This window comes from Monopterus albus, unplaced genomic scaffold (genome assembly GCF_001952655.1).
Source record: "Monopterus albus unplaced genomic scaffold, M_albus_1.0 scaffold326.1, whole genome shotgun sequence".
Lineage (NCBI taxonomy): Eukaryota > Metazoa > Chordata > Actinopteri > Synbranchiformes > Synbranchidae > Monopterus > Monopterus albus.
The window spans coordinates 610,279-632,616 of NW_018128206.1; the positions used below are offsets into that span (position 1 = coordinate 610,279).

At 39.9% G+C, this 22,338-nt stretch overlaps 3 protein-coding genes across 6 annotated transcripts in view; 2 read left to right on the forward strand and 1 right to left on the reverse strand.

The window, feature by feature from the left end:
• The first annotated feature begins 315 nt into the window (after positions 1-315).
• LOC109974282 (oxysterol-binding protein 1-like) lies at positions 316-12,469 on the forward strand. Its single transcript, XM_020624416.1, has 17 exons — positions 316-648; positions 1,580-1,752; positions 2,149-2,357; positions 2,480-2,648; positions 3,058-3,169; positions 3,367-3,550; positions 4,044-4,161; positions 4,382-4,439; positions 4,704-4,868; positions 7,048-7,293; positions 8,656-8,776; positions 9,048-9,151; positions 9,752-9,847; positions 11,086-11,273; positions 11,795-12,042; positions 12,163-12,201; positions 12,309-12,469. Exons 2-17 carry the CDS (start codon positions 1,616-1,618, stop codon positions 12,467-12,469), a joined length of 2,355 nt encoding a protein of 784 aa, XP_020480072.1. The 5' UTR covers positions 316-648; positions 1,580-1,615.
• A 3,563-nt stretch (positions 12,470-16,032) lies between these two features.
• Positions 16,033-18,974, forward strand: LOC109974273 (N-acyl-aromatic-L-amino acid amidohydrolase (carboxylate-forming) B-like). The gene is made up of 6 exons (XM_020624395.1): positions 16,033-16,284; positions 16,368-16,563; positions 16,689-16,782; positions 16,879-16,986; positions 17,108-17,220; positions 18,427-18,974. The coding sequence occupies exons 1-6, from the start codon at positions 16,034-16,036 to the stop codon at positions 18,670-18,672; spliced, it is 1,008 nt and encodes a 335-aa protein (XP_020480051.1). The 5' UTR covers position 16,033; the 3' UTR covers positions 18,673-18,974.
• A 988-nt stretch (positions 18,975-19,962) lies between these two features.
• LOC109974274 (claudin domain-containing protein 1-like) overlaps positions 19,963-22,338 on the reverse strand; it is a 4,343-nt gene continuing 1,967 nt past the window's right edge. For 3 of the 4 annotated variants that reach the window (XM_020624396.1, XM_020624399.1, XM_020624398.1), the window contains exons 3-4: positions 22,032-22,169; positions 19,963-20,955 (exon numbers count right to left, since the gene is read on the reverse strand). In XM_020624396.1, the coding sequence (XP_020480052.1) occupies positions 20,735-20,955; positions 22,032-22,169 (359 nt within the window). In that variant the 3' untranslated portion in view covers positions 19,963-20,734. Of the gene's footprint in view, positions 20,956-21,632; positions 21,958-22,031; positions 22,170-22,338 lie in introns of those variants that run through there. The other variant, XM_020624397.1, reaches the window with a different exon arrangement.

Below are 22,338 nucleotides of genomic sequence, written 5' to 3' on the forward strand. Positions count from 1 at the left end.
GTATTTACAAAAGTCATAAGTAAATTGACAAAATAATATCTATAGTTAGATTTTTTTATGCTTTTTAATTTTTTTGAAATAGAATTCAATACAAACTGTTGCATCAATTGCATAACAGGATGCATCAAATAAATAAATAAAAGTAGGTGTAATAGATAGATAGATAGATAGATGACAGCTTTCTTTCAACAACCATGCAACTTGTTTTTATATGACAAACACTGCCACAATATGCTTTTACGTTGAATGCTAACGTCGAGATTAGGGACGAGATTGTTTAGCTTGACGCAACTAATGGGAACACAATGCAGCCAGGTCTATGTTTTAGACGGGACCAAATTGGATTGCACCGGGTGTAACCAACACGTAAATCTCAGTTAGCTTTAGATTCTTCTCGTCGTACGCAGTGGTATTGTTAACAATATACACACGACAATTAATGGATACTAATGAAAGTCGTTGGTGTAGCATTATGTAATAATTAAGCCGCTGTTGTTGTCGACGTCTTCCGTCTAGTTGTTTTCAACATTAGCTGTCCCGTTAGCGAGCTAGCCTCTTCAGCTAGGTACAGTGGCGTATGGGTGTCAGAGCTAACCGCGACTACACCGGGTGTCAGGTTGCCTGATCTCAAATTTCGGACACGTCAAGGTAAACACTGAGCTCTTGGCGAGTTTCGAAACTAGCTAGCGGTGTGCCTTGTTTGTACCGTATTAAGAATATGCACACAGCAGCTGTTAAACTTCGACAAAACCTGTCAGTTGGCGTTTCCTCAATTTGGCTCATTCCCTGGCAATGTTGAGCTATTATTACTGTAATCCCCACTTTAGGTTAATTAGTGCTAACGCTGGCTAGCTTCTGGTGTCAAGCTCGCAGCTGTTTTTAGAGTTATGTTGTTATGTTGTCATCTGGCTCTGTAATGTAAACTTACATGAACCAAAACAAGATCGTTGGAATTATCTTCTAAAACCCTTTTAAAGTTCGAATAAATAATGTTTAGTTGACATGGAATTAATATATTTTGATCACATCTCGGTCTCTTGAACTTCCACTTTGTTTAAACACCTGTTTTGTTACTAAAACGTGTCAGTAGTGAATCTGTATTGATTTCAGAGTTAACCTTTGACCTATTATACCAGGTTTAATGAGTCATGTTAATGTATAAATTGTTGAAATGGTTTAGTATGAAAATGGGTATGTGATTTAGTAGTTTTATTAGCACTTAAACAACAGTTTTTCTTGCTTAACTCTTTGGGCCATAAAATGTCAGATAATAGGGCTGAATGGAATGCATATAACCTGTTGCAACCCTATTATAATTGCACAAAGTCCAAGCTGATAATAAAATGTCTTGCCTTGTCCAACCAGCAGTATTAAACCACACGTAGTCACTTTGATACAAACAAACAAACAAAAAACATTTTTTTTATGATTTAAGTCAATAAAGCCAACAAATTTGTGGCATTTTTGTTTTAATGAAATGACAAAAAATTGTTTTGTGTTGATGAACTCATTGATTTAGCTCCATATGGAAGCAAAAACTTTGCTGTTTAAAGATTTCTAACTTTCATTTTCCTTTAAGGTTACTCACATCAGTATCTTGATTTTGGGGGCTGTGATGTCAGATCCCAGGACCCCCACTCCAGCTCCTGCCGGTGACACATACAAAGGATGGGTGTTCAAGTGGACAAATTACATCAAGGGTTATCAGCGGAGGTGGTTTGTCCTGAGCAATGGGTTGTTGTCATACTACAGGTGTGTTTTCCTGTAAAACACAGGAAATGCATAACACAGAGGAACAATAGCCTTGACCATGTCACCAGAAAAACCCCTTAGCACTAATCTTCTATAACCTGTTTTACTTAATTACACCATCAACCTATTGTTCACTTGTCAATGGAATGCATGTAACAGTCAGCCTCACCTCATTGAGTGTGCTTTCAGTTTTTGTTAAATGTACTTGTCAGATTAACCCTGAGGAAATGTTGTAATCTCAGAAAACCAAGTAATTTTAGGATAGCTGTAGATCAGATAGTAGAACTGTGTTTTACGGTTTGTTAAAAACAGGAAATGGCCCATGTTATATCTTTTATTTCCCTTGTCTAGTTATAGTTTCAACAAAGAAATTAATCACATTCCTCTGGTTATTAGGACCCAGGCAGAGATGGGCCATACGTGTCGGGGCACAATCAACTTGGCCACAGCAAATATATCTGTGGATGACGCCTGCAACTTTGTCATCTCTAATGGTGGGTTACAGACATATCACCTGAAGGCGAGCTGTGAGGTGGAACGTCAACGCTGGATCACTGCCCTTGAGCTGGCCAAAGCAAAGGCAGCCCACATGGAGCCTGAGTCAGGTGAAACACACAAACATATTTGAATATGTGAAGACATGTGGAGAGAAAGAACAATTTATTGTTGTTGCTGTGATACTTTTTTTTTTCTCTAAAGTTTGCTCTGCTGTCATTTTGATTAACAGATGATTCTGGGGACGATTTCTCATCATCATCTGCACCTGTGGCACCAGGACAAGGTGGGGGGTCACATAATTCAGATGTCCAGTCTGCTCTCAGAACACTAAGCAGCAAGGTGGAGGATCTCAGCACGTGCAACGACCTGATCTCAAAGCATGGCTCTGCCCTCCAGAGGTCAGGCTTTAACAGTCTTTTGTTCTGCTTTTGCTTTAGTCCTCAGGCCAGAGTCAAATGCACGTCTCACACGTCTCTTCTGTCATAATTTAGAAATGAAGACTCCAAAACATGGACATGCTAAAATTTGCGGAGATAAGATCACTCATGACAAATATTTTTGGAGATCTTATGCCAAGAATGTACCATTTACAATAGCAAGATACTATTTTGAATTTTAAATGTTAAACTTAGGTGTAGCATTACACCTTTCATAGAATGGGTGTGTAGATAAACAGTTGCCAGAAACAAGGCACGAGTTATACTGATAGTTCATTGAATCAGAGGTGAATGGCCTTTTACACAAACTAATGATGTATTGTCCTGACAGTTTATACATTCTATATATACACTGTGATGTTTCTTTTAGGTCTTTATCAGAACTGGACAGTTTGCGTCTGACTGGGGAGGCTGGGGATAAGATTCGTCAGGTGACGGAGAGGGCCACACTGTTCCGTATCACCTCCAATGCCATGATTAATGTAAGTATCACCATCTCCCCCTGGACATCTACTCCTGCCTTGTTCTTGACATACAATTTATCTGGGACAGTGGGTGTTATGGATTTATATTTCATTCAGTCTGTACTCTGTGCATGATAAATTAGCTGGACAAAATTACTTTTAGTAGTTGGATATTGGGATTCACTAGTACAAGTGTGTGATGTTGTTGCACTCAGGCATGCCGAGACTTCCTCGCACTGGCACAGGCTCACAACAAGCGATGGCAGAAAGCCCTTCAAGCAGAACGGGGGCAGAGAGTGAGGCTGGAGGAGACTTTAGAGCAACTGGCTAAGCAGCACAATCACTTGGAGCGGGCATTCCGAGGGGCTGCACACGCTAATGCTTCTGCAGACATTAAAAGTAAGAGCAGATGTTGACCCATGCCAGCTTGTTTGGCGTTAACCTAGTTAAGACTACTACAGAGAGTGCTTAGTCCTGACAGTGAGGCATGGAGGTGGAAGTGTGATGATGCAGGCAGTACAGAAGATGCTGGGGTGTTGGGGGAGATTACATTTATCCAGGCTGATAAGATGACTCCCAGTCTAGTTTTGCAACAGAGGAATATTCCAGCATAATAAAGCACACTGCCAGTCTCGGTAATGAAAGGTGTACTGCCTTTTGTTGCTTTGAGTTCCTACTGAAAGGCCTGCATTTTTAATATAGTAGTATTTACCAGCTAATTAGGAAAATAACTGTTACTGAAAATATCAGAGCTTTCATTCTGATATTAAACTTGGAGAGAAAATTCTTGTTGTGGAAAAGATTAATTAGAAAAGAGTTTAACTGTACCTATATCACTTTTTTCAGTTTCAATGTGAGAAACACTGAACGCCAGTGATTGTTTCTTGTGAAGGTGCTGCAGGACCAGAAAAAGGTGAAGCCAGTGATGAAGACGATGAAAATGAGTTCTTTGATGCCATGGAAGAAGCTCCTGAGTTTATCACTGTACCTGCAGACCCACAGTTCCACAAGTCAGTATCTGTTTATCACACAAGCAGCTAACAAGAATAAACCTTGTGTGACATGGAGGCACAAAGGTGTATTAAAGTCATCTGCTTTGGTTGCTTTGCACTGTCTTTGTTTTTGCAGTCATTTATGATTGTTTGGCTTAGTATCAGTTTAGCCGCTTGCATGCACAGTTTTACTTATATTTGTCTTATATACCTGTTTATTTTTTGAAATCTCTTACAGAAGGTCAAGCAGTAATATCAGCGGTTTCAACAGTGACCTGTGTCCTGATGATCAGTCGGTACGTTTCATTCTAGCCGCTGGGATCAGTGTTCAACACCTGGTTTACTCTTTTTAGCTGCAACACTGTTAACATGTTGTTTACTATCATTTATGACTGTTAAATACACAGTGTTGTATTGTAAAACTGCAGCAGTGGTAGATTTCTCAATTCTAACCATGTGCCGCAGTTACGATAGATTATATAGATTATAAAATGTTGTTTAGTCTGCGTTTAAAGCTGTTATTTATAGGAGCTTAATTGACAAAAGTTTCTGCCTTATAGCTTAATGAGGAGCCTTTAGCGATGAGCCAGGATTCCCCCTCTCAGGACCTTGTGCCCTTGAAGAAGAGACGGACGCGTATCCCGGACAAACCCAACTACTCTCTCAACTTATGGAGTATCATGAAAAACTGCATCGGCAAAGAGCTGTCCAAGATCCCAATGCCTGTGAGTATTTTCTGCAGTTGCTGCTCGGTATCCAGTGTGACTTACAGTAAAAAGGTAACATTACTACTTCATAGACTTCTGCAATCACATTGATCTTCTGACGTGGGTTAAAAAAGACAGATAATATCAGAAAGAATGGCATTCTGTCACAGCCACCTGAGGTGAAAATTGCTGTAACGGATCAGGCTGAGCAACCATTTGTTAAGTTATATTGGAAAAACCTCTGAGACATTGTGTAGATGCATATCAGTGATCCTATCTGTCCAGCGATTTGTTCATTTCCTGAATGATTTTGCAAAAATCCTGTATTAGTGATGATATAATATTATAGCTCCTTTTCCACTGCCTGCTACTGTCTCAACTCAACTCGACTCATCTTATTTTTTTTTCCATCAGTCAAATGTCAGGGGTAGTACTTCGTATTATTTTTGGTATCACCTCCGTCAAGGTTGCAAGCGACCAGCGGTGATACCAAACGGTGACGTGTAAACACTGCAGACTAGCGATTGATCAGAGAAATTGTGTCATCAATGTGTGAGATGTCCTGGAACAAAGAAAGGGCCATTTTTAAAAGCAACCTTATTTAGCACTAACTGCTACTTTACTGTAATTACTGTACTAACTAAAAACAGCCACATAACGAGAATCAAGAGCAGCATTCGTTCAATGTTGTCCATTGTTACTGTGTTGTTTGCTGACAACATCACGGCAGCGTAATGCTGTGCCACTATGACAACCAGCTACACTGAGAGGGGACCATCTGCAGTTGAAAACCAAGCACCTGATACCAGAAGTGAGTAGAGTTGAGTCAGTACCAGGCGAAAAACACCTTAAGTACTTTCACTTTCCTCCTTACATTTTTCTTATTGCCAATAGGGTTTAATAACCGGAAGAACCACATCAAGGAAGCTGGAATGTGCCTATTATTATAGCCTTACTGGTTTCTAGTAAACACTAACACCTGTTGATAGTCTGGCCTCTGAGCTTTTTGGAATGTTTACACATGAAGTGTTGCTAAATAGTAAACTGTATTAGCAATGTAAAACCAGTTTAGTGATTTTAAAAATCCCTGCATTTAAATATGTCTGTTTATTGTAATAAATAATGTATGATTTTATTTTGTACAATCTGTTGATACTAAAGAAAGATCATGGTAGTTGAAATTTCATGCAGTCAAGTCTTGACATATTTGTACATTTTTTTTAAATAACTTCTTGGGGTAGGTCTTCTTTTTCTTTAATTTTATTTTCAAACTAAAAGTTATGGTCACTTGAAGTAATACTGAGTGCAAACAATTAAATTTCTAGGTGTCATAGTTGATGATAAATTCACCTGGAAATCTGATATCAGATATGTTCAGCACAAAATAGCAAAGAATATATCGATATTGGCAAGGGTTAGATATATTTTGGACGGGAAAGCACTACGCATTTTGTATTCTTCATTGATTTTACCATACTTGGAGTATGGCGTTGAAAACTGGGGAAATACATACAAAAGCTCACTTCAACCATTGTATATATTACAAAAAAGAGCGATAAGAATTGTGCATAAGATGGGGTACAGGGATCACACCAATGTAGCTTTCATACAGTCTAAATTGTTAAAATTTTTTGATTTAGTGGGATATAAGACTGCTGTGTTTATGTATAAAACCAGGAACAATTTATTACCTGGTGGAATTCAAAAACTATTTAATGAAAGGGAAGGGGGATACAATTTAAGGGGTCAGTTAAATTTAAAAATTCATGCTATACGTACAACCAAAAAAAGATTCTGTATTTCCATAAGTGGGGTAAAACTATGGAATAACTTAAGTGTAGACATAAAAAACAGTACTAGAATTGACAAGTTTAAACATAAATATAAAGGTATGTGTCAATCAAGATATATGCAAGAACAGGCTCAATGATTAACTGTTGTGGGTGTGATGTATATTTTGTAACCATTCTTTAGTATATCACTTGTGTGATGTAAGAATGTTAATACTGTTATATTCTTTTTAGTATAATAGGTGAGTGTGTAGAAGTGAATCATTTATTGCTTGCAAACCAATGATGGTAAAAATTATGTGTGTTGACATATTGACTGTCGTTACATGTTTGAAAGAATAAATCAAATCAAAAATCAAATCAAATCAAAACATCAGTCCATGTCTAAATTATTCTGCTCTCTGCAGGTGAACTTCAATGAGCCCATTTCCATGCTGCAGCGCTTGTCTGAGGACCTCGAGTACCATGAGCTGCTGGATAAGGCTGCCAAGTGCCATAGCTCCCTGGAGCAGATGTGCTACGTGGCTGCCTTTTCCGTGTCCTCCTACTCGACCACCATCTACCGCACGGGCAAGCCCTTCAACCCTCTTCTCGGAGAGACGTACGAGCTGGACCGCCAGAGAGAGAGCGGGTACCGCTCCCTCTGTGAGCAGGTGAGAGGAGGACACTCAGAAGGACAGAGAGCTAACAACAAGGAAGTGAAAATGAATTAAATAAACAAGAAATGAACATGAAGAAGGATGACTTCACAAATTCCACTGACTCAGCATTCTGAGAATTTTTTGCTTCCTTTTTTGATGTATTTAGGGTTACATACATTCCAGGGCGCTCGCATTCATCAGCGTCAACCAATCAAATCAGGAACAGAAAGGCAGTTTAAACATTAAGTGTTAGGAGAGTGCCGCAGGTATTAATGCTTAGGGAGACTTCACATGGAAACCATTTTTATTTATAATCTGAAAATTACAGGTGTGGCATTTTTATATGAAAGACAAGATACAAAACAATATGTAAGTTAACCTTTATTTGGGACAAACTGCCATGGAGATTCACCTAGAACAGGGGTTTCAGCCAGTAGTCTGTGACCCCCGGATGGTTTATGAAGGCGTTGTAAGTGGTCCCTGACCGTACACTCAGTCATTTATTTTCACCGTGGGAATCACTTTTTAATTTTATTTTTTAAACACATTTCCATGTATTAATTATTGTCATTCTTACATAAAATTTAGAAAAGCCAAGGTGACCTTCAGGATTAAAATAGTGCCCCTCTGGTCTATCCACCACACAGCAGTGGTCCTCAGGTTGCTTCAGTCACTATGGTGGTCCCTGGGTCACAACCAGCTGAAAGCCCCTGACCTTTAAAAAAGTCTGTTCTGGCTTCATTCTTTATGGGAACTGAACTGCAGTTCATTGACAAAGGATGTTCAGAGGAGAGGGGATTTGTGGGTGACACAAAAAAAGAGGCTTAAGGCTGGAAAATTAAAATCCCACAGAGGTTTCTGTCCCTGAAGATGAGGAAAAGGAATCCAACTCAATAACTAATCCAATAAACTGCTTTCAGTCAGCTTTCAGTCGTGATCATACAGCTGTGGAGAAAGCAGCATCAAGAGCATGAGCTTTTATATATAGTGAGAGAGAGATTGGTTCAGTTCAGTCACAAAGGCTCTAAATGGGGTTGTACAACTGGGGGAAACTGAAACCCTGTTGTAGATGGGGGATATAATTAGATTTGAAATTTAAATGGGGTTGTACAACTGGGGGAAACTTAAACCCTGTTGTAGATGGGGGATATAGTTAGATTTGAAATACTGGGATTGTTGTTTGATGTTTGTTTCATGCTTTATAGTTCACAAGTTTGTAAATTCACTTTGTCTGTAAATTCAGTGCGAGTTGCAACAGCTAGGGTGCATCAGAATCTGTCAAAACAGTAAGGATACCACATTTGGCACCTCAGGCTATGTTGTCTTTTTCTAAACCAGACTGTACGCTTCACATAGTTTGCATCTCTTTCTCAGGTGAGCCACCACCCACCTGCAGCTGCACACCATGTGATCTCTGACCGTGGCTGGACTCTGAGGCAGGAAATTACTGTTGCCAGTAAATTCAGGGGCAAATATTTGTCTATTATGCCGCTGGGTAAGAGACATTCAGCTTCATAACATTTGAAGCATGCTTTGATGACGGAGGTGTAGGGTGTGACGTGAACAATACAGTTCCTTTCTGATTAAGAATACAAAACAGCGCACATAAAGCAGTAATCATAGCTCTTTAAAAAGAAATGAGCAAAGCTTGAGGAATGTCTGGCGCACCTTTTTTTAATGGAATCTTTGAATGAGGCATTCACAAAGGCTTGTTTTGTTAGATGCAGTTGATTAATAACCCCCGTCTATTTCCTCTTTCCATGTAGGCACAATTCACGCAATCTTTGAAAAGAGTAACAATCACTACACATGGAAGAAAGTTACCACCACAGTGCACAACATCATTGTAGGAAAACTGTGGATCGATCAGGTGAGACTGACAGAGTTAAAGCAGGACCCTCACCAGACAAATCAAGTTGTTCTGTGATGAACAAAGTGCAAAAACTCGTAAATCCTGTACTGCTGAGGCCTGATGTGCGGCATTACCTGCACAATGCTTGTACTATCAGATGTTTACGTGATAGCTTCCATTAGCAGGATTAAATAGATCAGTATCTCTGACAACTGACAAATTCATAATCATTTTTAAAACTCCAAAACATCTGTGATAGCACACAGGATTATCATGCCATACACAGTATCAGTATCACAGCTCTATATCAAACATCCTTTGCATAATGTTGCATGCTTACACTCAAGTGCGTACAAAATGCATTATTTATTGAATAGTTTGCTTTAGTTGTGGTACATTTTTATACGCTGATAAATTGTGCAGCCTTAAGAATACACCACCATGTATTTCACTCATTTTAGTTGTGCATATGACAAACCATTGAATCCTTTGAAAACCGTGCACAGTTCTGTACAGAGCCATCCTGCTGACGTCCCACAATTCCAAGTCTAAACTGACATATAAACTTTTATTCAATTGAAAATGAAGCATCCCTCAAACTTTCTGTTTCCCATCCAGTCTGGAGAGATAGACGTAGTCAACCACACCACTGGAGACCGCTGCCATCTGAAGTTTGCTCCTTACAGCTACTTCTCCAGAGATGTGGCCAGGAAGGTGAGAAAAATGCAGAAACCCTTGATTGATTTAGTTTTCTGGGGGCAGCTGTGGCTCAGGAGGCAGAGTGGTCGTCCCCTAACCGGAAGGTTGGTGGTTCGATTACTGTTTTCCTCAGTCCACATGTCGAAGTGTCCTTGGGCGAGACACTGAACCCCAAGTTGCTCCCGATGGCCAGATCAACTCCACCATCTGTGTGTGTGTGTGTGTGTGTGTGTGTGTGTGAGTTGGCGCCACAGATGGCTACCTCGGTTCTGTACCAGAGACAAATTCCCTGTGTGTGAAACATATTTTTTGCCAGTAAATGATGATGATGATGATGACACTTTATTACAGACTCAAGGTCCAGGTTCAAAACAAATAAAAGCAATAAAAGAACAGTTTAAAAACAAAACAATAAAAACAGAAAATACATAAAAACGAGAACACAAGAACACCCATAAAACTACTGCCCCTTTAAAAGGCAGGCATACCAGTGTTTCCAGAGAACCGAAGTAAAACGCATGTCACTGTGTGCAACATTAGTCAACGATAAAATTATATGATTTTTTTTTAACCATTCAGGCGACAAATAAATTTAAACATCAGGTTTCTTAAAACAGCGGAAAATGTACTAACTCGAGATGACACGAACAATTCACTAGCACTCGTCCATCTAGGTTTTCTCAATAATATCCTCAGGGCGTCATTGTAAGCTACTGACAGTTTCTGAAGACTGCCCTTTTTATAATTACATCACAGATGAGCAGTGTACAAGGAAGTACAATACGCTTTAAACAAAGCCAGTTTTACTCCCACGGAGCATGCACCAAATTTCACTTTGATTTAATTTCATTTATCATTTTACAATAAAAACTCTTAATTGTTAATGCACCTTGAACTTCCTCTTGGTTTCCCACACAGAGTAGCACTTTATTTTAGCCCTGTTTTTACCTTTGCTCATTTCATTTGGTTGTATCCCATGAACCTTTTGTTGATTTCTGTATTGCATGCATAGTAAATGTGCTTCTAATGTCTCCAAATGCCTCATTGTGTATTTATCATATTTCTTTCCATGTCCCCTTGCTGCACAAGAATTCCCCTGTGCCATAATAAAAACTCTGCTGGACTCTGTTGTCTTTAACCAAGTTGCAGTTTTATTCTGTACTTGAAAATTTTACCCAGTAACCTGCCACCTATGCTCCATAGCTCAGGATGTTGAACTCTGCCTATTAATTCCCTCTGTCTTCTATTTTCAGGTGACAGGTGTGGTGATGGACAAGGATGGCAAGGCCCACTACGTGCTGTCAGGGACATGGGATGAGAAGATGGAGTTTTCACGGGTGATGCAGAGTAGCCGAAGAGGAGAGAACGGCACAGAGGGCAAACAGAAGACTGTCTATCAAACCCTCAAAGCCAGAGAGGTGTGGAGGAGGAACCCTCTGCCGTAAGTGTTATTGTTTTATGGCTGGGTGCATGTGTGAACGTGAGACTTGTACACAACTGCCAACAGCAACAGGTCTGTGGAAGGAGCCAAAACATTTCACTTTTGCTGTCTGTACTGCACACAGTTGTCGCTGTAGTTCCTGGCGAGCTACCAAGAAGGTTTTCTGAGTTTATTAGGTGCAAACATTTGCTGAGCTCATCAGCAGGCTCAAAGAGCTTTTTTGACATCTGACAGCCACTGATTCTGACTTGTAGCTGCTGAGAGCTCCTCCATAACTGGGTTTTTAAAAGGACTAGTTGCAGATTGAAAAATATTTCTTTTAACCCTTAATTTACAGACCATATTTTGACAACACAAGGTGGAGAAGCTGGAATAACAACAAAATCACTGTAGGCAGCAGTGTGTTATGGAGAGGGGTAGTATAACTGACAAATACCACGTCCTGTCTCATTTTAACTTGATTTATATGGAAAATCTTGTTTTAAATGCATGTTTAAATTCTTGCTTTTGTTTGTTCGCAGTGAGGGAGCAGAGACCATGTACTATTTCACTGCTTTGGCACTGACCCTAAACGAGCCTGAGGAGGGCGTGGCGCCCACCGACAGCCGGCACCGGCCTGACCAGCGACTGATGGAGGAGGGTCGTTGGGATGAGGCCAATGTGGAGAAGCAGCGGCTGGAGGAGAAGCAGCGCAGCGCCCGGAGGGAGAAAGAGAGGGACAGAGACAAGGCGACTGCCAGCCAACGCACATCCAGCCAATCAGAAGAAAGTAAGGGTCAATCTTGTGTTGCACTTGGATTTTCTGTATTCCTCTCTCCTTTGCATAGGGAAAATCTTTGAAATAAGGGGTAAAAAAAAATCTCTGTGATCCCCTTTTCTCTTCCAAAAGCTGTCGATGAGGACCAATTTATTGATCCCTCCTTAAAAAGCAAGTATTCCTCTTGGTCTCGCCACTGCCATTTCATCATGCTTTAATTTCTATTCTAATCATCTATGCAGATTGTTTCCTTTCAGCATAATTTTTCTTTCTTTCAGGCACACCTCATGACAGCCACCAGGCATGTTGGTTTGAGCGTTGTGAGGACCGGACCACTGGTGAGCAGGTTCATATCTATAAGGGAGGGATCGTGGCGGCTGGGAGGGCTGCCCAGACATATTTTGAGCTCAGCGTTGCCCTGAAGAGACTCACCCATTGAAGCTGCCTGGCGGACAGCTACCACAAAGGCCTGCTTGTCCCCTGCATGGATGGCTGCTTCCATCCAGTAGCTCTCTGTTCTAAGAGATCTCCAGGACGGTCTCTACTGTCTGATCCTTAGGGAGAGTGGGGTTTTTCCTCCGACCTCTCCTGCCCCCTTTTTTGGTTCCTGTTTCCTTGAGTTTTAGCGTCTACCCTTTGCTGCTGTCACATCTAAGAGGACAGTGCTGCTTTGACTCAGAGCAGGCAGAGTATATGGGGGGAGATAATGAAGTGGGCAGTGCTTCCAAATCTATAGTAGATTGTTTTTCTTTACTTTCTCTGCTGAAGTCTGTTAAGTCTCTCAGATCACAGGCAGGAGGGTACTGTGTTCCTGTTGCCGTCCACAGCATAATAACTCTAAAAAAGGGGGCAAGACCTGGTTAATAAAAACATATAATTAAAATACTTCAATTAAAATGTTGACTGGTGGCCTTTAAGACATCTGGTGTTTCTGATTTAGTGTTTTAGTGTAATGAAGGACAGTTCTAGTGTGCTTGTATGACTGCATATCTGCTCTTCCATCACTTTACAGCACTGCTGCTGTGCAGTATTGTGTGTTTAAAAAAATGATTGTCCAGAATACTGTTTGAACCTCCACACTGTCATGCTTTATAATTATTATAGTTTTCTTATTTACCAAGGCCTAATGGAAATTTTGATGGTGAAAGTTACAGTACATGCAACAAGGCCTGTTTACTCTCTCTTTGCCTTAGAAATGAGCAGCCTGCTCTCACCTGTATTTGCATCACACCTAAATTGTTTTGACTCTGGTTTCTTGTAGAAATAGTTGGGGAAAGACTACAAAGCAGCACAGTGGCAAAAAAAAACAACCTGTTCCTGTACTGGGAAAACTTCACATTTGTGTCGTTTTATTCAATATCAGTTAATGAAATGACCATTTTATACAGTATGGTAATATCTAGTCAAAACAAGGTGAATGGGAACAAAGTTTCACGTGGCCGTAGAAATAGATTTTAAAAAAGTGTGACGAATGAGCACAAAGTGAAACGTAAATGCAGTAAGGAAAGTAAACGTCACAGCCCAGTGTGTCTGCTGAAGAGCTCGTATATATGCAAGCACATGACACCAAAACCATGTGTGTGCGTTTCATGATTTTTGTAAGTGTACTTAAAATTAAAAATAAAAAATTAAAAGCATTGCAAATAACTGATTTTATAAATGTACAGACATTCATATTATAGTATTGACAATTGTAAGGTAGTATTTTTCCTTGTACTTTGGGTTCCTCATATAATTGTAAGAGGACTGTCTTCATTTGCAGAAAAAAGGGAGTTTGTTCTGTACTGACAGGGAGCACATAACGTGGGTCAGTATTTTGTATTAACAAAGAAAAAGAATCTAGAATAAACAAATGCTGTAATTTAAAAGAAAAGAAAAGAAAAACTTTTCATACTGTTCTTTAAATGTTATTTGTTCCAACATTTCCACTAGTTCTTAATAATCAGGTGACATACTTAAAGGTTTGCCAAATCACTTCTTTAGGATTATGTTTAATGGGAGGTACTGTATGTTTGCAGGCATAAAGGTGCCAGAGCTTGTAATTGTAAAATTGCTAAATTTACCATGAAATTGTTACACAAGTAGTACAACTGCTTTGTCTAAAGGGCATTTTTCAACAAAAAAGTGCTTTAGGGAGCAAAAAGGCCTCGTGCTCACAATCCCACACTTCCAGCAAACCCACGAGGCCTGAAGGTGCTCTTGAAGTTGAACTGTGACAACAATTATAAAAACTACTTTAGGCACTCTTAGGTGGAGCAGGGAGTATGTTTCAAAGCATTTGTTTAGTCGGGCATATTATAAACAAAAAAGATGCTGGGACAGCTGCATGAAGTAGACAGTAATGTGATCCAATAACCTGAACCTGGGCCAGTATGTTGTTTTACATAAGCCTGCTGCAGATACATTGTATTATATTTCCTTATGTGCTAATTATCAGATAATACAAAGCCGCAACACAGACATGACAAATGTTATTCGAGATATGAGGTAGCGTTAGAACAGTGTTACTGTTGCATGGTTTGAGTTACAAGTTTATTTTTAGTAGCCGCTATGGCTCTGGGTTGAAATGTGAATCAGTCTACTTCTTTTTTCCAAAGAAATTCATGTTGCCCTTACGATTAACTGTAATAACTGATGACATCCTCACTTTAGACATGAGGACAAATTTTATGACTAAAGTATTTAAGCTGCCTTAAGCTAACAATATTCACATTAATGTCAAGTGTATTTTGTAGAAAATTAATTTACAAATGAAAGCATGCTAACAGGCTAAACCAAGGTAGAGAACATGGGTAAATACTTGCTAAACATTATCATCATTTAGCTCAAAGCTCTGCTTTGTGTTAGTACCGATCCACAGGGCTGTGAGCATGGCTGTAAACTCTTGTTCAAGTGTAAAATGTTTCATTAAGTACATATCTTAGTCACAATTCCTTAAAATAAATAAATAACTTAAGGCATATTTATTAAAAATGCATGTTAAAGAAGGTGGTATGTGTTCATGAAAATAATATTGTTTCAATATAATAATGGGCTGTTTTCACTGCATTTAACCATCTTAAACTTCAGCCTACGTTCTCTTTAACTCAACAGCTGGTGCACGTGCCATTTTCCCTGCCAGAAGAGTTGTTTCTCCCACTGTATTTCACCACAGGCTCCTCTCCTGCTGTGTCATGCCAGCAGATTTATTGTTAGCCAATATTCTGAAAGGCAGACTGGAACCTACCATCCTATACATGCTGCTGAGAGAAACAGACAGCTGGGGAGGGACTTATGGTTTGACTGACCCTCACAGGAAGCAACTGATGCACCACATCACTCACAGGACACACCCTGCTTACGATACAGTGTAGTACAGTGCAAATTCAGTGCAGTGGACAAGAGGTGGTGGAGGGACGGAAAAAGCTTGCAAAACAGGGATGGGAATGGTGAATCAGTGAAACTGCATGAAAGCTTGGGAGAGGGTAGAAGAGGGCAAACAGCAGGGAGAGAGGGAAGAGGAAGGTAACAGGCCGGGTAAGATGTGCAGTAGGATGCTTTGTCATTCACTGTGAATGAGGAGTTGACATTTCGCCCTGTTTTTCCTTAAGCTTTCCTCCTATGTTATGAGACTTTAAAGAGACATTATTCTCAGTGCTGCTTTAGAGCACAGTACATTTCTAGGGTTTAAAGCCGGAACTGTCCAATTGCAGCTTTCAGCAAGCCAGAAAAGTGAGGTAAGGCTTCACAAATCAATATCAATCTCTGCTTTGTCCACAATGTACTCAGTGGCATCAGCACTGGAGTAACTGATACCTCCCACTGAGTGAAACGAGAGAGAATCAAATATGTAGTTTTACATTATTTGACACTGATGCATACTAAATTATGTATTAATGGAGAAAATCCAACCCAGTCGGTGCTTCTGCTACATAGTGACGGAGGACTAACAAACTACAGAGACCCCTTTCAAAGCCCTTCACCTTCTTTCACTTTTCCCCAGTGTGTCGCTGCCTACTCTCAGATGGAGGAGGACAAGGTGTTGTGTTTACCAAGGTTGTCCCAGGTTGCTGTGTGCGGCGGTACCCATGGCAATGAGCTGTCTGGGGTGTACTTGGTGAGGGAGCTGCTGAAGGCGAAGAAGAACGTGACAAAGCAGGAGGATGAGGAGGAAGAGGCTGTGCCCTTGCTGATGGTGCTGTCACACCCATTACAGCAGTGCTTCAGATACATTGACACCGACCTGAACCGGTGCTTCACCCATGCGTCGCTCAGGTTAGGCCGCAGTGAGAGTTGTAGATGATGTTTATGATAACAGCTCTGATGATGAATTGTCATTTTGCACTCCTGTCTCCCAGTGGTCCCATGTCAGGCATGACCCCCTATGAGATAATCAGGGCCAGACAACTGAACACAATGCTGGGTCCCAAAGGCAGTCATGGGGCGGTGGATCTTGTTTGTGACCTCCACAACACCACTGCCAACATGGGCCTATGCCTCATCACGTACTCTGACTGTGATTGGATCTGCCTGCACATATTCAGACACCTTCAGGCAAGCCAGAAGCACTCCTACACACATGGAAAATCAATTCATCCTGTATGTTGTGCACACATAAGTGGAAGAAAGAATTAATTGTGCTTGAACTCTAAAGCAAAGTCTGACATGTCTTTTTTTAGAAACAGATGCCAGATATTCCACTGAGGTACATCCATTTCGATGTCTCTAATAAAGAATCATACTCTCTTGATTCAGTTGGAAAACATGGCTTTGGTAAGTTGTTCATTGTTTCTATGATACCAGTTTATCAATAGCAATTGAATGATGGATAATCGGTGATATTTCTCATTAAAAAATCATTTTCTGTAGCCATGGAGATTGGCCCTCAGCCCCACGGTGTGGTGAGGTCAAACATCTATATGGCTATGAAAGCTGGTGTGCAGCACATGCTCGACTGGGTCCAGTCCTTCAACTCAGGTACAATAAACACAAGTTATCAATTTATTATTATTGCTTTGTATTTTTGTCTTGCAAGCCATGAGCAAATTTAAGCTCTTGTTTTTTTCCTAATTTTGTTTGTTTCTTTTGTCATTTTCAGGTAGTACTTTTGAAGAAGGATTTGTGGATGTGTTCACCATGGTTAAACACATCGACTACCCAAGAGACAGTGAGACTCGCACCATCACAGCAGCCATTCATCCTCAGCTCCAGGTGTGTTCTTAAATGTGTTTGTGCCTTCTACAAATTTCCATTTTTAAGAATTAAATGAACCCAATTGAATGAACAATGGAGGGGATAAACTACAACAACTAACAAAAACAATTTAAAGTACCTAACAATAAAGTACAGAAGGAACTTGTTTACATATAGATGTGAACACAAAAGTTACAAAGCTTTTGTCCTAAGAAAATTAATCGACTTTTGTTATAAAGTACAGTGACGGCATGAACCTTATGAAGCAGGTGAAAGTCACCTGTTGTTCATGAAAGAGCAAGGGCCTATCCCAGTGTCACTTCATAGTAAAAAGTAATCATGACGCTCAATAACATGTTTTGCATACCATTACACACCTATGGTTATTAATAGCTGGCAGTTTCCGTTGTGAGTAATACGATAGTCCTATAATCCTTTTAAATTAATTTGTATAGTTCTTTTTAGGGAGTTGAGTTCCCCTTTTTTCTGTTGTTCAAAGTTCAAAAGACCAAATGATGGTGGACCAAAAATTTCCAGATCCTCTCACAGATTCCAAGAATTCAAACTGCACAAAATGTACAATTAGCCTAACTAAGGCTGGGGGAGAGTTAGCTTAGTAAAAAGACAGGATACAGAGTTAGCAGCTCACCTGGCTCTGTTCAGAGTTCAGAAATAGACCAACAAACACCTCTAAAGGTCATTAATTTGCATATTATATTTTGTTTGTTTATGTCACACAAATAATAAAATGTGAAAATGGCTTTAGGGTTTTACAGGAATTTGCATGCCAACTACTTCTTGGCTTGCAAACAGTGCAATGATAAGAATAGCTGCAGCATTTAATTTCCAGTAAACTGACAGCCTGTCGTCATATTCTAAAGAGACAATGGGTGTTAGTATAGACACACCTGCTTTTTCCAAGTGCTCTGCTATGCTAATGTTTTTTTTTTTTGGCTCCATTGTTGCTACATTATGTACAGACATGAGAGTAGTAGGGTAGTGTCCTTCACATCTAATTCTTGGCAGGAAAAAGAATAAACTTTATTTTTTTAATTCTCTTAATTTAAGTTTTTGTGGAATTCTGCTTCTAACTACTGTGAGCAGGCTCCTTTCACCTATTAACAGCTTTAAAACCTCACCTATAATTATGGAGACTGGCTTACAGCTTTTAAATCTCTCATGTGTTGGTCTTTATCAGCCAACCTGATTGTCTCCTTTTCACAGGACCAAGACTTCTGTCTGCTCCGTCCTGGAGGCCCGCTGTTCCAGACTTTCTCAGGTGAAACACTGAGGTATAAAGGTGATGAGCCCCTTTATCCCTTCTTTATCAATGAATGTGCCTATTATGAGAAGGGCATCGCTCTGTCCCTAGCCAGAAAGAGACAGGTGATGGTTCCTGCAATCCGGGTGCAGACAGAGCAGGAGCAACAAGCTAACAACCAGAGATTTGCATCTGAAGAAGAGGAGTAAGGATGGACTTGCCATGATCAGGCTAAAAACAGTTTATTGAAATTTCAGCAGTTGCTTGGAATATGCATGTGTACACTACATACTCACACACAATATTTAAGTGTGCAGTTATTAAGCATTTCAGTGCACAGCTGGAGAATGAACAACCAATTCACTGTAGATTCACAAGCTGTTCTATTTACACTACAGCAGATTCAGGGACACTTAATGGTGGAATATTATCAGACCACACACACAGTGCATCATTGAGCAGACATTCATAAATTTCATGGAGCCTTCACAGTGGTGTGTTACTCTATATCTTTATGAAGGCATATAGAATGATTTAAATGGTAATAATTATTTTTTCTAACTGATTTTGATTGAGACATTTACAGTGTCAGAAAATAGAAATTCACTACCACTATAGCAGCACTCAGGATGTTCAAAAATAATTTAAGTGCAAAGGAATAGTATGGCCTTTAAGGTACATTCATAATGCCTAACAGGGAAAAAATATTTCCCTTAAACCCTGTTGATTTAGCTCATTAATTTCTTTTCATAATGGTGATAACAAAAAGGACCTAATACAAAAAACAACAACTGAGGAACAAGTATGAGTAACAAACAAATTCACAAATAGAATGTGGAAAGTAATTTATATGAACACGAGGTCAACAAAACGGTAAAAAACACTATGTTGGCTCTTTGATGACTTTTCTACAAAAACATGCAAAAATGAGTCAAAATATACTTGAAAATTGCAAAGAAAGCATTACACAAACATTTTGAATTACTGTAAACATCACTTTAAAAAGGTGGATAGCAAAGGTCAACCTTTTATAAAAATAGAAACAAATACAGTAACAGTCATTATACTTAATGATTCCCACACTTTCCTATTGTACTACATGAAACCCCTGACCAAACCTCATTGTTTTGTTTTGTTGCAGACACGCTAAAGGTGTGTCCATTCCTCTGGCATATTAGTGTCAAGTGTTTTTGTTAGTGCAACACAAGGGAAAGGTCACCACACCTAACTATTATTCTGGGTATGACTTGTTGTTACTTGCTGTAACCCAATTCCACACCACACACTTATTACTGTACTTCTGTAAATACAACAGTAAACTGCTTTGATTAGCAGCCGGAAATCACACAAGCTGCAATGAACACCGACCAATCTGTGACTTCTGAGTACACCTGATAGGAGGTTGTTTTTCCAAAAATGTTATATTTTTGTTTTTCCAAGCAAAATCCATAAATGTCCGCAATGATTAAATTTTGCTTGAATTTCTCTGTTTGCAATACTCTGACATTTGGCCAATTTTGTAGGCACGCTAACATTTAAAATGATAATTCCTGTTTATTACAAAGTGGATCAAGGTGAGGTTGTTTTGGACATCATTTCTATTGGATACTAAAACTCTAAATACTAAAAATGCGATGTGTATGCGATGTGTGCACAGTCATACTACTTCTACTGTGATCACAAGGAACAATAAGTACAAAGCAACATCCATATGATCAAATCTGAGGGTGAGAAACGAGCTCTTTGAGGTAAAACTGATAGAGAGCACATACAAAAAGTGTCCCTCTCTGCAGTTAAGCGCAAGAGGTCAAACTTGAACATAATTTAATTGTCTGCCTTCATGTTCTCACCCAAATAAGTTTGTCTAAACCAGTGATTAATTTAAAACGTGCCTGATCACATTGAATACACATCTTTCTTGCCCTGTCTAAGTGATGTTGCTTCATTACTTACTGTAATGTCTAATTTAACTTGGTGAGTCTAATCATTAGCTACAGAAATGTTTTCCATGGTATAAAAATAAAGTACAATTGTCCAAGGTAAATGCACTATGTATTCAGGACCTGGACTGAATGAATGTGTAGTATGAAACGGGGTCACAGCTAATGCTTTTCAACCTGGTGAGAAGTGATCCAAGCATATGCTGCACTATACATATTTTAATCCTTTACAGGACAAAATACACAGAGTAACCCACATCCTGTTCCACAGAGATCATTATAAAATGCATCTTGGTGTCAGAGTAGCGCATTATTTCAAACAGGGCAGAGTCTATGCCACCCGGTAGGCGGTCATACGGTAGTAGTGCTGACTGTGGCTGCGTGCTGCCCACACCAGCAGTGCAGCAGCCATCATGTGCAGTGGCGAGGAAATGAGAGCCAAGTAGAGGGACCAGCCCAGAGAGCCATCCACCTTATCTGGAAGCATAGACACCCTGTGGAGCAGGTCCATCCCTGCTAGGTAGCAGCACACTGTAGCTAAGGTGCAGAGACCTGCAGGGCACAGAATGAGCAGGCATAAGGAAATACTTACTCAGCTGTGATAGCTTTTCCTAGCTAACCGGGTTTAGACAGACATTTAGTCAAAGTCTAACCCTGAATTGTGTTTTTGCAGTGCTACTGCAAACAGGCCTTTTCCACAGCTCACATTTTGACTTGTGCTTTCATAGTAGGAAAAGCACATGTTACTAATAACATTTAGAATGGAGCTGCTGTATTCAGCGTGGCAGTGAGTCACCATGCATAATACCAGGACTCTGAAACTGAGGCAGCTTTATTAAATTGAACCACATTCATTTTCTGATGACCACCTTTGCTTGTCCTACTGTGACATGTCAACATTTCTTCTGTGAAAGAAAGGCCTGTAATTATCCCACTATACGCATAATGTAGTCCCAGTTGAACAGCGGGACACTGCGTGATAACATGAGGCTCAAGCAAGACTTGACAATTATTAACTTTGAAATTATTAAATTATTACTAAATGGTTTGGTCATTCATTGCTAAAGGTCTTAAAACCTGCCTTAAGTGACTTTTTTGCCCACTTTTGGGCAGACAACAAGCTGTAAACACAACAAGACACAATAAGATTAATGCAAAAACCAGGTTGATAGAAGAGGTGAGAATGGATCAGAACCACAGTGTTGAAACATGGAACTGAAAGATGCTAAAACGCTCTGTAAAGCTGAGGGGAATTGTACTTTAATAGTTTACTTATCAAAGATGTATGTCAAATAAACAAAGAATGTGATGTGCCACTTGTGAACACTGAACAGTAGGATTAAAGTTAAGGTGTATCCATGTTAATGCCTGCAGACTTCACACATGGCATGACAGAGTGAATAAGGTCGGCTTCTACCCTGTTCTCTGCAGACCACTTGATTTTGGAATTGTGGAATCTGACAATAGGCAGCCCAGTTATTTCTTAGCCATGCCAGCAGTGTAGCTCAAAGTTGGTCTGCCACTTTGGGCCAGACTCGGCAACTACCCCAGGAGCTGAAAATGTTAACTGCTTAGTTAACCATTCTGATGATGCATATTGTGAAAGTAAACAGTTGAACAAGTTTTACCAGCCAGCAGATGAAGTACTCCTATTCCAAGGGTGGGGGTGAGGCTTCGGCAAAGGCAGGCACAGAATGCAGTTAGGCCTGCAAACACCACCAGACCCAGGGACACCAGCGGCAGCAGAAACTGGCACCTCCACAGGTCTAAATATGCAAACACAGAAAGATGCAGTCATTAATGTAATATAAGGACAAGGATAATCTTTGTTTGGCCAAGTATGTTACACACAAGGAATTTGTTTCCGGTACAGAACCGATGGCAGCCATCTGCGGCGCCAACTCAACCGATGGCTCTAACCATCGGGGGCAACTT

Coding starts and splice junctions, on each gene's coding strand:
- LOC109974273 (XM_020624395.1), top strand. CDS start 16,034: ATGGAGGAGGACAAGGTGTTGTGTTTACCAAGGTTGTCCCAGGTTGCT. Junction 16,783..16,878: donor AGTTGGAAAACATGGCTTTG/GTAAGTTGTTCA, acceptor CATTTTCTGTAG/CCATGGAGATTGGCCCTCAG. Junction 16,987..17,107: donor GGTCCAGTCCTTCAACTCAG/GTACAATAAACA, acceptor TGTCATTTTCAG/GTAGTACTTTTGAAGAAGGA.
- LOC109974282 (XM_020624416.1), top strand. CDS start 1,616: ATGTCAGATCCCAGGACCCCCACTCCAGCTCCTGCCGGTGACACATAC. Junction 9,152..9,751: donor GAAAACTGTGGATCGATCAG/GTGAGACTGACA, acceptor TTTCCCATCCAG/TCTGGAGAGATAGACGTAGT. Junction 9,848..11,085: donor CCAGAGATGTGGCCAGGAAG/GTGAGAAAAATG, acceptor TTCTATTTTCAG/GTGACAGGTGTGGTGATGGA.